The 13,015-nt window shown below is 41.3% G+C and overlaps 1 protein-coding gene across 1 annotated transcript; it reads left to right on the top strand.

Annotated features, from left to right (window-relative positions):
• The first annotated feature begins 1,007 nt into the window (after window positions 1-1,007).
• RERGL (RERG like) lies at window positions 1,008-10,989 on the top strand. Its single transcript, XM_010713730.3, has 5 exons — window positions 1,008-1,247; window positions 1,367-1,423; window positions 3,849-3,922; window positions 7,729-7,871; window positions 8,965-10,989. The coding sequence occupies exons 1-5, from the start codon at window positions 1,196-1,198 to the stop codon at window positions 9,245-9,247; spliced, it is 609 nt and encodes a 202-aa protein (XP_010712032.1). The 5' UTR covers window positions 1,008-1,195; the 3' UTR covers window positions 9,248-10,989.
• Window positions 10,990-13,015: the final 2,026 nt, after the last annotated feature.

Raw genomic sequence — 13,015 nt, 5'->3', positions numbered from 1 at the left:
AAAAACCACAAACCAAGAAAAAATCCACCCAGAGAAATTGGTAGGGACATCCCCTGAACACCCTTCCAGCTGTTAACAACTTGTAAGTCAGGGACTTAGGAGCCAAGTTATGTCTGTATCTGTACATGTCTTATTCTTAAATATATTTGCCTCTACTAAGCATTCTCTTGAGCTGTAGAAAAAGTATTCTCAAATTCCTTCTCTGCCTCATTTTTTAAAGCCACGGACACAATTGGTTCTCATAATAGCCACTAGCAAGCATGCTGAAGCAGGATTTATTGAAGCATTTATACAGAGCAAAAGTTAGAGCAGAATAGAATAAAAAGACTAAACAAACATATTCAATTTATATAAGCAGAAAAAAATAAATGGGAACAGAGTAGTTACATAACTAACTTGGATGCTAGTCTATTTACCAGTGGGATAACTAAAGCTATTCTCAAGTGCACATTCAAACAGCCTTTAGAGAGCACTTGTGGAGCAGAACAAAGTTTTTGTCTGCAATACTGCAAAAGTGGGTTTGGCACTTTGGTGCTCTCTGCACTTCTGTCACATTTCCCTGCAGCAGAGGAGTGCTGTAAGCTCCATTCAGCACAAAACTTTAAGCTCTTCACCAGGCTGATTTAAGGAGTAAAAGCCCTCATACACACAAAAAGCACATTTGCCTTAGCGTGGGCTGGACTAAAGGTTTAATGAGTGACAAGAGCTTGGAAACCTTTTGAGGCTGAACAGTAGAGAAGTGAAAAACAGTTATTCTCAGCAAGTTGCCTCAGAATCATTTAAAGGGGCATGGGGAGGAAGGGGGGAACCCCTTCATTTCCTTCACATTCCTGGCACGGAAGGATGGCGACATGGAAACAAAACAAACACCCCCAGATGCAGAGCTGGAGAACTTCTTTTTCCTCTGTATTTCGTTTGTTTAGTTTTATTTTTCTTTTTCCCCCTCCCTCCTGACAAAGCATTAGGGGCCGGGGAGCGGACATTCGCGGGCCACACCAGGAGACGGGAGGAGCTGCCAGAAGAAAAGTTTGCGCAGGCTGTGGGGATGGAGGGGACGCCGGGGGCGGACCGCCCGTCGGAGAAGCGGCGAAGCTCAGCCCCTCCTCCCGCCCCCACTCCTCGGGAGCCGTAAGTAGCGGCAGCGCCGGGCGCTGTAGTTGGAGGGGCTGCGGCCCGGCGCAGCGCCGGGAGCGGTATGAACGAGGTGAAGTTGGCCGTGCTGGGCGGCAGCGGGGCCGGCAAGTCGGGTAAGAGGGAGGAGTGGAGTAGAGGGGCGGGCTCGGTACCCCCAGTCCCGCTTCGCCTCGGGCTGCCGGACACCGGGCTCCGCTCACCTGCTGCTTCCTTCCTTCTTTCCTTCTCGCAGCGCTGGCGGTGCGGTTCCTGACCCGGCGCTTCATCGGGGAGTACGCGTCCAACGCCGGTGAGCAGCGCCGGGCTCCGGGAAAGGGAAGCGGGCGGCCCTCAGGGCGCGGCGCCAGCGGGGCGGTGGAACGGTGCTTGACGTAGCGAAGGGGGGGGGAAAGAATGTAGTTGCACACAACTTTTTGGAAATACTGAAGTTTTAGCTTATTTATCAGTGAGGGCTGGCGGCCAGACGTCGATCTGAAGGCCAGGGAAGGCGAACCGGGTATCTGCGTGGGGATCGTCTCCAACTTCAGTCTGGTGACACGCTCGTCGTGAGGCGGCTGTGAAGGGCTTGTGAGAGGGAGATAACCGGGCTGTGTGCGAGCTCGGGTAGATTATAGTAAGCTCCATCAGAGAGGAGATAGAGAGGAAAGAAATAGATTTAAAAAAAAATAAATAAATCACAACACTGTTCTATTAGTATCTCCTTACCCGCTCTAGAGAGGTGAAACACTGTTTATCAGGCACTGCTGGTTAATCAAAGCGTGATGCAAAGTCCGCTGCTTCTGCAGGATTGCACTGCTTTGATAGCTTAGTGACAAGTCTTGCCATGCTGAGGATAGAAGTTCTCATCCATATCAGAATAAACACACTTAAGACACTCCTAAGATCTTGGAAGATTGCAGAACAGGATTTGAACTTTCATGGCTTAGGTAGAAGCAGTAGAAGTATTGAACTGATACGCAAGCACCTCTAGAAGTGTACTATTCCAGCTGTGTGGCACAAGAAGGCCCAGAGTTTAACAAGCCAAGTGGATTACAATCTATCTTGTTTTCTCTGCTAGTGGATTTTTTTCCAAAAACTTGTTTTAAACAAAAACCACAACAAACAAAAAAGTTAAAGTAATACTAAGAAGCTGAATTTCAGTTATACATCTAAAATAACTTAGTCTGAAAGTAGGGTTACAGTTGCATGGAAGTGTTATACTACCATAGTTACTTACAAAAAGACTTGAAAAGCTGTTAATGTCCCAAATACTCTTTTAAGCTTAAGCTTTTACTTGCAGATGTGGAGTGCTGTCCACTCATGTTCTACATCACCTACAACTCTGAACAAGTTCCCTGTCCTGGGCCTCTGATACTATATATCTTTTCTGAGACTTGCAAGCACCTCTAAAACATTTTGTATTTGTTGGAAGATAAATTTCCCCTCAATTTCTAGAGGGGCAAAAGGGAGTTTAAAAAAAACAAAAAACAAAGAAAAGGGGTGATAGAATACACAGCACTGCAGAACTGAGTAGTGAAATCTAAGTAATGATAATAAAAGTTTAATTATGGAAATCACCAAGGAGCTTAGTTTTGATTCTTAAGATGTTTGGGGATCATAGTTCATTATCAGTTGAGCTCTTAAGAGTGCAAGAATGCTTGATATGAACATAATGCTGAACCAAAGATGCTTGGTTCCAGACATCATAGCTCTTAATCATACTCACTTTATATACATTTTGAAGTGTATTTTCAGTAGTGCCAACACTGGTTCTTGTCTCTGTACCTCAGTAGTGTGAAGGATTTACACTGTAGCACTGGTCATCAACAGGTTTTCTATGAACACAAGCTGGTTATATTCTCTTAGAACAAACTACCATCTAAAACAGTGATGAAGATCTTGCTGCAGTAAGGTTCTCAGAGATGTTGTGCTGACAGAGAATCTTTAATCAGAGAGCTAACACTACAGAAATGTTTTAGGATTTAGGCTAAGGACATTATCCTGTAAATATTGATCTGATACTACATATGTCAGGAACTACTGAAGTGCCAAATGTCAACAATCTAGTTTATTGCTTTTATAATTCTGAACCTCAAAAATAGGTAATTGTAATGAGATGGCAAATGTAGCAATGGCAGTATAGTAGTAAAGTCCTGTGATGCAGCAGCTGGGGACACGGAAACAAAGCAAGAAAAACTGCTCACCCTGAGAAGGCCTCAGATACACAGAGATCTCTAGCAAGATACCCTTGCCTCCACTGCCAACCCTTAAATGAGGTCTGGGAAGGGATGGATCCTGGCTCCACCCCTTCCAGTCACTCAGGTGCATTGCATCTGCCTGAGCTCCCTGGGTTGGCCCTACCTTCCTATTGGGTTCAAGCCATGACTTAGCATTTCCGCTACAGAAATCATCAAGACTTACCTGTTTCTGAGCACTGTGTTACTTATTTGCCTCTCTTTGAGAAGAAATCTAGGGTCTAAAAGTATTAATCACACCATTGCTTTCCTGGGAATGCCACAGTGAAATGGCGTTGGTTGGCTAATGGGAATGGGGAGATCATGTGGTGCAAAATGAAGTGGGATTGTTTCCAGATAAAAAATCAAACAAACAACAAAACTGTAAAGAAAAAAAGCCTCTTCAGTATTATCTTCCATTTATCACATTTTCTTCAGCACCATTTCCAGTCACTCTAATGCTGCTTCTTATTAAATGCCATTTATTTTTCTTTTTTTTAGAATGCATCTACACTAAACACTTTTGTCTGGATGGGAGGCAGATACACTTGGAAATTTATGACCCTTGTTCACAGGTAAGAATTTTAGGGGACAAAAAAGCCTCATTCTACCTATGTGAGGTTAAAAAGGGTTGCAAACATTCTTTCTGTGCTAGGAATTTATTCTTGCACTTTCTCTTTTGCAAGACTGAAATTTTATATTTGCTGTGGTTCAGGAAATGTCCACCTTCCCATTTCATGGAAGAAACACTCAAATCCTTTATTTTATTCTGTAAATACTTCTGCATTTTGGAATGTTTAATATTGATTAATCTTTCCCTCTTCCATATTGTATATTTAAATACAGCAAAAAATTATAGGAGTATAATACAAAATTCTTAAATTTCCTACACAGGTGGATTTTGTTATTATTTTTTAATAAGGCAAACAGGCAAATCTACTGGGAAAAGTAGATAGGTCTGGAAATGAGACTTACATTCACAAAACAGACAAGGACAATATCACTCCGGTCTTCAGAAAGGGCAAGAAGGAAGACCCGGGTAATTATAGGCCTGTCAGCCTCACCTCCGTCCCTGGAAAGGTGATGGAACAGCTTGTGCTGGATACCATCTCCAGACAACTGGGAGAAAAGGAGGTTATCAGGAGTAGTCAGCATGGGTTCACCAAGGGGAGGTTGTGCTTGACCAACCTGGTGGCCTTCTATGATGCTGTCACATGCTGGGGGCAGAGCGGTAGATGTAATCTACCTTGATTTTAGAAAGGCATTTGATACTGTCTCCTACGACATCCTTATAACAAAGCTGAGGAAGTGTGGGATAGATGAGTGGACAGTGAGGTGAGTTGAGAACTGGCTGACTGGCAGAGCGCAGAGGATCGTCGTTGGTGGTGCAGAGTCTGGCTGGAGACCTGTAACCAGTGTTGTCCCCCAGGGGTCTGTTCTGGGTCTGGTCTTGTTCAACATCTTCATTAATGACCTTGATGAGGGGATAGTGGCCACCCTCAGCAAGTTTGCTGATGATACGAAGTTGGGAGGATTGGCTGACACGCCTGAAGGCTGTGCTGCCATTCAGCGAGACCTGGACAGGCTGGAGAGCTGGGCAGTAAGAAACCGGATGAGGTTCAACAAAAGCAAGTGTAGGGTCTTACACCTAGGGAGGAATAATTGCATGCACCAATACAGGCTGGGGGATGAGCTGCTGGAGAGGAGCTCTGCAGAGAGGGACCTGGGCGTCCTGGTGGACGACAGGTTGGCCATGAGCCAGCAGTGTGCCCTCGTGGCCAAAAAGGCCAGTGGCATTCTGGGGTGCATTAAGAAGAGCGTGTCCAGCAGGTCGAGGGAGATGTTCCTCCCCCTCTACTCTGCCCTGGTAAGGCCTCATCTGGAGTACTGTGTGCAGTTCTGGGCTCCCCAGTACAAAAAAGACAGGGATCTCTTGGAAAGAGTCCAGCGGAGGGCCACAAAGGTGGTGAAGGGCCTGGAGCATCTCCCCTGTGAAGAAAGGCTAAGTGAACTGGGTCTGTTTAGCCTTGAGAAAAGAAGACTGAGAGGGGACCTGATCCAGGTTTATAAATATCTGAGGTGTGGCGGCCATAGCGGTGAGGCCAGTCTCTTTTCAGTGGTACGTGGAGACAGGACGAGGGGAAACGGACATCAGCTGCAACATAGGAAGTTTCGCACGAATGTGCGTAAGAACTTCTTCACGGTGAGGTGACGGAGCACTGGAACAGGCTGCCCAGGGAGGTTGTGGAGTCTCCTTCTCTGGAGATATTTAAGTCTCGCCTGGACGCCTACCTGTGCGACCTGGTGTAGGGAACCTGCTTTGGCAGGGGGGTTGGTCTCAATGATCTCTAGAGGTCCCTTCCAACCCCTACAATTCTGTGATTCTGTGAAGGAGAGCCATAATACAGGCATCTACATGTTGGCAGATGAACTTTGATCACAATAAAACACCCTCAAATGAAGATTCTTTTTTGTACTAATTTCTTTCCTTCTATTTCTGACATGCATAAGTGTTGTTAACATATAACGCAAATGGATCAGGTAGGTCTGTCTCTAGTTCACAAGGATCCCTCTTGGACAGTGATCCTGCCTCTCACTGACCAGAATAATGAATGCTAAAGCCGAAACACTGGAAGTTTGGCTCAGATTTGAAATCAGTGACTTAAGAAATCTTAACACAGTGAGCACATAAAATAACTTACAAACAAATCTGTCTTCTGAAAGACAAGCAACAATAAAGCAGATCCTGAAATAGACACTGTGCCTTGTTAATATATTCAATGGAGCCCTCCCTTGTCATTACAATCCCTCTTCAAAGCTACTTTTCTGTAGGCTTATTTCCACATATCTCAGTCTTCTTTCCTAAGCCCATCTATAACTTCTCCTTACTATCATATTAAATCCTGTGGCATGTGAACAAGTTTTTAAGAGCATACTTGAAACAGTGGCAGTAGTAGCTTGCTATGTTAAAGTAGACTAGACTACTTGACAGGTGGAGTGTTTGGTTGCTTCCCCTTGGGCTCCCTTTTTGCTTTCAGGAAGACCAGAGATCAACTGCGTTGAGGGCACTCCTCTTGCTGGTCCTCTTCTAGCTGCCAGTTCTTCCTTAGTAACAAGGCCTAAGACTCACTGTTCACTGCCTTGAGTCTTTCTTTCTTCATTTCCTGTAGAGAGAGACCTGTAGAGGACTAAGTAGGTGGTGAGCAGGAGAGGAGGTGGTGGCTGTGCCTTTTTATCAGTATGAACTGTTGATATTAGAAAGAGACAGATGGCATATGGAATTCCTATGGGGAAGAAAAACAGGTCCTGAGAGGAGGCCAAGCAGGGGAAGAAAAATTCACATTTGTTTCCGCTTTCTGAAATCTTGCTGTTCTCTGAGGCTTCTGTCTGGTAGCTAAGCCCCTGCTCTGCAGCATTCTCTGTCTCTTCATCTGGCAAACAGCCATCATACATAAGTCACCTTTCCTGCCCCTTAACCTGATGCACTGCCAACATTTAGTTACCATCCATCATCTAGAATAAGTTGCATTTATGATGCTGCTTTGGTGCTGAACTAATCAAGGCAACCAGGGTAGCATACTGGTGAAGGTTATACACTGCAAAAAGGATAGCTTTAATTCAGCTCAAGCAATCCTCAAGTTACTCTCCAGTGTGTTTTCCAGAAAGCACATGGTCAAGTCTAGGCTGGTGAACTGCCACTATTCTACCCATCTTGGGTCATGTGGTCCTTGTTGATGGAATAGTTTGCAGCTGTTGCTTTCTAGAAATTATGACAGTGACACTTCCTTAGGGTGAAGAGACCCAAGTACTAATTCTCAGTATCACTTTATTCTGTCACTTGTGGAATTTAAGTCAATGGCAGCTTGAAAGGAAAATTTTCTAGCCCTGTGGAAATCTGTCCTGTGAGTAGGTACTGCTTCAGTCTTGAACAATACAAAGACAAAATGAGAAATGGCTTGGAACAAAGGACTTTTAACAAATTAGTTAATTTCATTGTGGTCAGACAACTAGAAGCATACATAACAGTGCCATAATCATAGATACAAATGGCCTGCATTTAATTCTCCTGTAACTTCAGAATATTCAACATATGTCTGCTGGAAACAATGTCTGTACAGATAATGCAATTTCACTGTTTAAACAAAGCAAAGGTGTTTCATAATGAATTCTTTAGTGCTCCAAAATGCAATCTGCAGTGATGGTTATTAATGGATTTTTGGAGCAGGACTCACCTGATTTCAATGCAAGCATCCATATCATCTATTCATATCTTTTGCAGTGAAAGATACAATATTCTTGCATTCACACAGACAAAGAAAATACTCGAGTGACAGCAGTAATGATATTTTTGCATGTGAATTTGAACTTCTTTCACCCACAGCAGGGGAAGCTCTCCCTCACAGACGAGCTCCACTGGGCTGATGGATTCATCATTGTTTATGACATCAGTGACAGAGCATCATTTGCATTTGCAAAAGCATTGCTATACAGGATTCAAGAGTCTCACATAGGAGCTTGTAAAAAGTAAGTGGCATTATTTTTGTTTCTTTCAGCAAAGCATACAAAAAAAACTGAGAACGTTTCTGTAAGCTCTAGGAATGCAAGTAACAATTAAAATCCAGCAGCGTCCTCCTAGCATAATACCAGCAGTACGATACATCAAGGTAAACTGTTAAAAATTACAACCTTGTTTCACTCTGTCCAAAGCTAAGAGAACAGTGGTCTTCATTCTCTTTTCTTACAGCAGTATGTTTTAAATGTCATAAATTTGTCTCCTGTGACTTAGATGAGTAAAAACCTGACATATACATCATGTAATTTTACTCCCTGACTGCTGTTCCCATCAATGTTGGGGATGCACCTGTAAGGGATTCAAAGAATGTAACACCATGAATTTCTCCTAAGCTGCTTTTAGCTGTGACTCCAACATCATTTGTGCATGAGTGATCATATGGTAAGAAAGTATTTAGAATGAAAGTTGGAAGTCTGAGTAGGTGTGTTGGTGGGTATTTCTGTATTGGTTCACTGAGGTGCTTACTAAAATGAATAGAATGAAATCCTTCTATTACCAGAAATTAAATAAAAATAATTCTTTTCTGTTGTTTTGCTGCTGAGCTTCCTTAAACAGAATTTCTATGAAAGAATAATTTTAACAAAAATTTGAAATTAGGATTCCCATGTCTTTCTTTGAGTTACACTGTTCATACTGATGTTATGTGCATCTCTTTGACTTTATTGTGTTACCTAGAAATTGAGAAAATATTCACCTTGCTTATTCATGAACTGTAGGAGCTGACAATATCCTCATCAGAGGATAGAGTATGAAAACTGCAGTGAATGAAAAGTACATGCAATTATTGAGTAGAGGAACTAAAATGAAAACTTCCTGATAGATGTCATAAGAATATCTTGCATAGAAATTCTTTTCATGTTTGACTATGGTCAACAGAAAGCTGTAACTCTACTTGGTAAAGTTAGGAGGCTGGCTTTTTTGGTGTATGTTGTTGGGTGAGTTTTTTTTGTTTGTTTTTTTTACAATGCCTCTTACTCTTATCATACATATATAGCACAGTATTTTAACATATCTTTTCTCCAATTAAAACTTTTTTGATTTTAGAATGGTTGAGTCAACAGTGTTTTTGGTTGGTAACAAACAGGATTTATGCCATATGAGAGAAGTTGGCTGGGATGAAGGTCAAAAGCTGGCAATGGATAACAAGTGCCAATTCTGTGAACTGTCTGCTGCAGAACATTATCAGGAAGTTGTGGCAATGTTCACAAAAGTTCTGAGGAGTATCACCTCAAATCTCAAGGCAAAGGAAAAGAGAAGACCAAGTGGATCAAAATCAATGGCCAAGTTAATCAACAATGTGTTTGGAAAGAGAAGGAAATCTGTGTAAAAGATGGTTAGTCCTCAAGTGGGAACAAGCTGAAATAGTGGAGCACAAGCAGCGCTTGGGATTCAGGCAACTTCCTCTGAAAGTCAATGTCTGGAGAAGTAAGATGGTATAAAAACCAAAGGTGGGAGATAATACGGTCAAGGGGCAGGACCTAGAAGATCTGACCTCTATCTTCAGTTCTACAGCAGATTTATTGTGCTAGAGCTATGTCACTTAATCTCTAATCTTCTTTCAACCATTATCTCCTAAGTTCTTCATAGAAGGAGAGTTTTGTTACATATTTATTCAACAGCAACATGGTCAAGGGTGGAGCTTTTAGGTGCAGCTGAGAATAAACTGTTATATACAATAAACTCAGTCTTGCTGATCAAACTCTTTCTTGAGAGCTTGAGATATAGATCTTTTGTGCAAGATCACCTTCACTTAAGAAAAGTAAAATACACTTACTGAATGCAAGGAAGAACAGTTCAGAACCTCTAACGGTTTAAAGGTGTTTGACACCTGCTGATATTCATAAGAATTTAATGCTTAGACACCAAATCTATCATCATATCCATCATCAAAGCTGCCTCGTGGAGACATCAGAAGTAGGGAAGCATATAAACATAGCAGTATTGTCTCCAGTTTCAGTATCTTTTTGGTCTTGAATGATAAAGGAAAGTAGAGAGTGCTGAGGAGGTTAGGAACTGAAAAGTGGCAGTGGGTGAGTATTGGACAGTTTCAGTGAGATCTTTGTTCAGTGAAATTGTTTAAGGCTAGGATCAGTGTAACATCTTAGGCTGATGACTTTCCCAGAACAGTTTTCCTGAGTTGTAACACAGTTTCTTTAAAAGGCAGATTTGTCTGTTCAAGTATTTGATGTCTGCTTGCTGGTAGGAGCCATGATCCTAAATTGCGCAGTGTTTTTTTTTCCTAAGGACCAGTGTTTTTACACTGAGTCATTGTGATGGTATTGAAATCCTGCTTGAGAGAGTACTAAGGAATATGTTAGCTATGCTTTGAAATGTGGATATTAAACATCAGATGGGTCTAAATAAGCTGTCAGTTAACATCTAGAGCTATTGCTGTAGACTTACCTAAAGAAGGGCTTACCCCTGCATGTTTGAAAATGCTTTGCTCATACAGAAATTATAAAGGGAAGTGGTTTGAAAGTGTACTACTGCCTCCTGCCCATTCCAGAGGACAGCTGGGATTCAGTTTGATGCTACCCTGAAGCTTGCCTCTGTTTGGGAATGTTATCTGCATTTTAAACTATTAACATTACTCTATAGGTCAGGACAAAATACTGATGTTAAAATGTCCACCTCCATAAAATGGCATATGAAAAGCTATACAATCTTAACTTTAATATAAATAAAACTGAAACATATTTTAGTAATTATTAAACAGAGAGCCCTTGCTTTTTTAAGGGAAAAAAATGTATTTCCTATTCACTTATTTTAAAAGTACAGATATTGGAATATAGTTCTCAGTCACAGCACTACTTTTTTTTTATTCAGAGGCTGCTCTACCAGATCAGGAATAGTGTATTTAATACTGCATTGTCATTATCTATGAAATCGAACTTGAAAACTACTCATGTACACCTCTCAGCTTTTCAGCACACAGAATTCCAGAACAACTGCTAGGCTGTTCATCTGCCAGGGCAGCTGTATCTTGCCAGCTCTAGCATTGTCTGATTCTGAACCTCTTACTGTATTTACTACTGTGGTATTAAATAAATTGAATATAAGATGGATGTATTTATGCTTTTCTTTTCCTTTACTTTGTTATAAAGCTATAAAGCCATCTTTTTATTTTTCTTTCAATCATTACTTTTTTAGTACTGTGAAACAAAGTATTGTATAGATCTGGAATTTTAATTACAGAGGTAAATTTGGAAATCAGAATTTGCACAGAAGAGCTTCTGGCTGCAGTTCCTGTACGCAGTGAAGAAGACTTCGTGTACCTTTATACAGTGAACAGCAGAGAACAGTAGATAACTATTTTTTTTTTTTTAATCTTTATTCTTTTAAAAATACTGAAGGCAACCACAGAGAAAATAATTGGTTTTGATTTGCTGGCATTAATTGGAATATGATCTTACAGATAGGTGCAATCTGCAGCATGCCTCAATGGTTTTCTTCCCTTATTATCCAGATGGGATAAGTATTGCCATGCAGAGTAACTGTCTCCTGGCCCACGGGCCAGGTTGTACTCAACTGAAAACCACCTGAAACAGCTACAAGGTGCGCTTAGGATTAGGAGTACCAAAACCTGCTATAGACATAATTTGATGTTCTTAAGATTTGGATTTCAGTTTCTTTAATTTTTGGTAAGTACAGATGTGACGGCAGAATTTGGGAAGGAATTCAATTTCAAAGCAGTAAAGCACACACATTCTTCTGTAAGTGTATTAAAAGACTGTTTTACATGTTGTTAAGTGTTTTTGTAGTTAATGTGTTAGTGTCTCAGTCACATTTGAAATGGCAAACAACAACCCAGCTTGCAAAGGAAGTGCGTGATGTAATTTGAAGTTTGGTGCTCACCCTTTTTAGTGGTATCACTTGCAGCATATTGAACTCATTGAAGAGTGGAAATGGAGCTATTGGAGTAGCCATGGATTGCTTTAGTATACGACCCCACTCTTGCCAAAAGATTTTCAAACTACAGGAGTTAATTTTTGCCGTACTTGGAAGTTGTTCTTGTTCAGATGAATTTTCAAAGGTTTAGTAAAATTTTGCCTGAGAAAGGAACTCAGAATTGACATTCTCTCTCACTATCTTCAACTTTTTTCTTTCTTTTTTAAACTTCAGAAGCAGTGACATAAAGCAAAGATTCTACTCACGTATAAAGGTAATAGCCCCTGGCTCCCAAATGCTGTCTCTCAGAAAGATTTCAGGTGCTTTTTGAAGCTCTTTCTCACTACAGTTTTGGAAAAAACAATCAAGACAAACACAGTCTCAGTTTTTTTTCCTGCTGTCATGTCTGCATTAAACTCTTTCTGTAAATCTTGCTATAATCACATTCACAACAGGGCAGAGGGCAAAATGTCACAAAACCTTCAGGCCTGATGTTGATGGAAGAAAGAATAAAGTAATTGGGTACAACAGAGCAACGAAACATGCTGTTTCCTTCTGAAAAATACATTTAAATCAGGAATAGCCATAAAAGAGGTAGATCAAAAGTTTTGCAACTGTGCTATATTCCAAAAACAACAGCAGCTACCACAGGCTTCCTAGCCCAGTGCAAGTAACTGACATCTGAAGCAATTATGAAAGGTAAACATTGAAGCACAAAACCCTTGTGAGTCATGTGGGGACAACCTTGTTTCTTTCCTTTCTCTGTCTGGCTGCCCTGTTCAGAGGATGATGCAGCAGAAGATTGCAGTGCTCTGTCAGGTGGCAGAGAGAGGGATGGCTGCTATGCTGTCAGCCTGAGTAGGTAAGAGGCTCTTGCTGACAGATTCAGATCACTTGATGTTTTTAGAGGATGCATTGTGAAGAATTATGAAGAAGGTATTGTGAACACCTCTCAAAGCAAAACTAAAATGCAGTAAGTAGCCAAGAACACCATTATTTTCAATCATTGTGCCTGTTGAAGCAAACGCATTAGGTTAATGAAGTTTTCATACAGGTCTGCGTTACTCATGGAGACAGAGGAACAAACTCCATCTCTGATTAATGTGCTTGAAAGAAAACCTTGCCTATCTACTCTGAAGTAAGAAATTAAAAACAGAGACTGCCAGCTTAGAATAGTCTGGAGCAATACTGATTTATGCTCTAGGAT

Source organism: Meleagris gallopavo, chromosome 1 (assembly GCF_000146605.3).
Source record: "Meleagris gallopavo isolate NT-WF06-2002-E0010 breed Aviagen turkey brand Nicholas breeding stock chromosome 1, Turkey_5.1, whole genome shotgun sequence".
In the NCBI taxonomy this organism is placed as follows: domain Eukaryota; kingdom Metazoa; phylum Chordata; class Aves; order Galliformes; family Phasianidae; genus Meleagris; species Meleagris gallopavo.
Note: the sequence above shows the minus strand (reverse complement) of the source record. Positions and strands in the feature narration are given on the sequence as shown.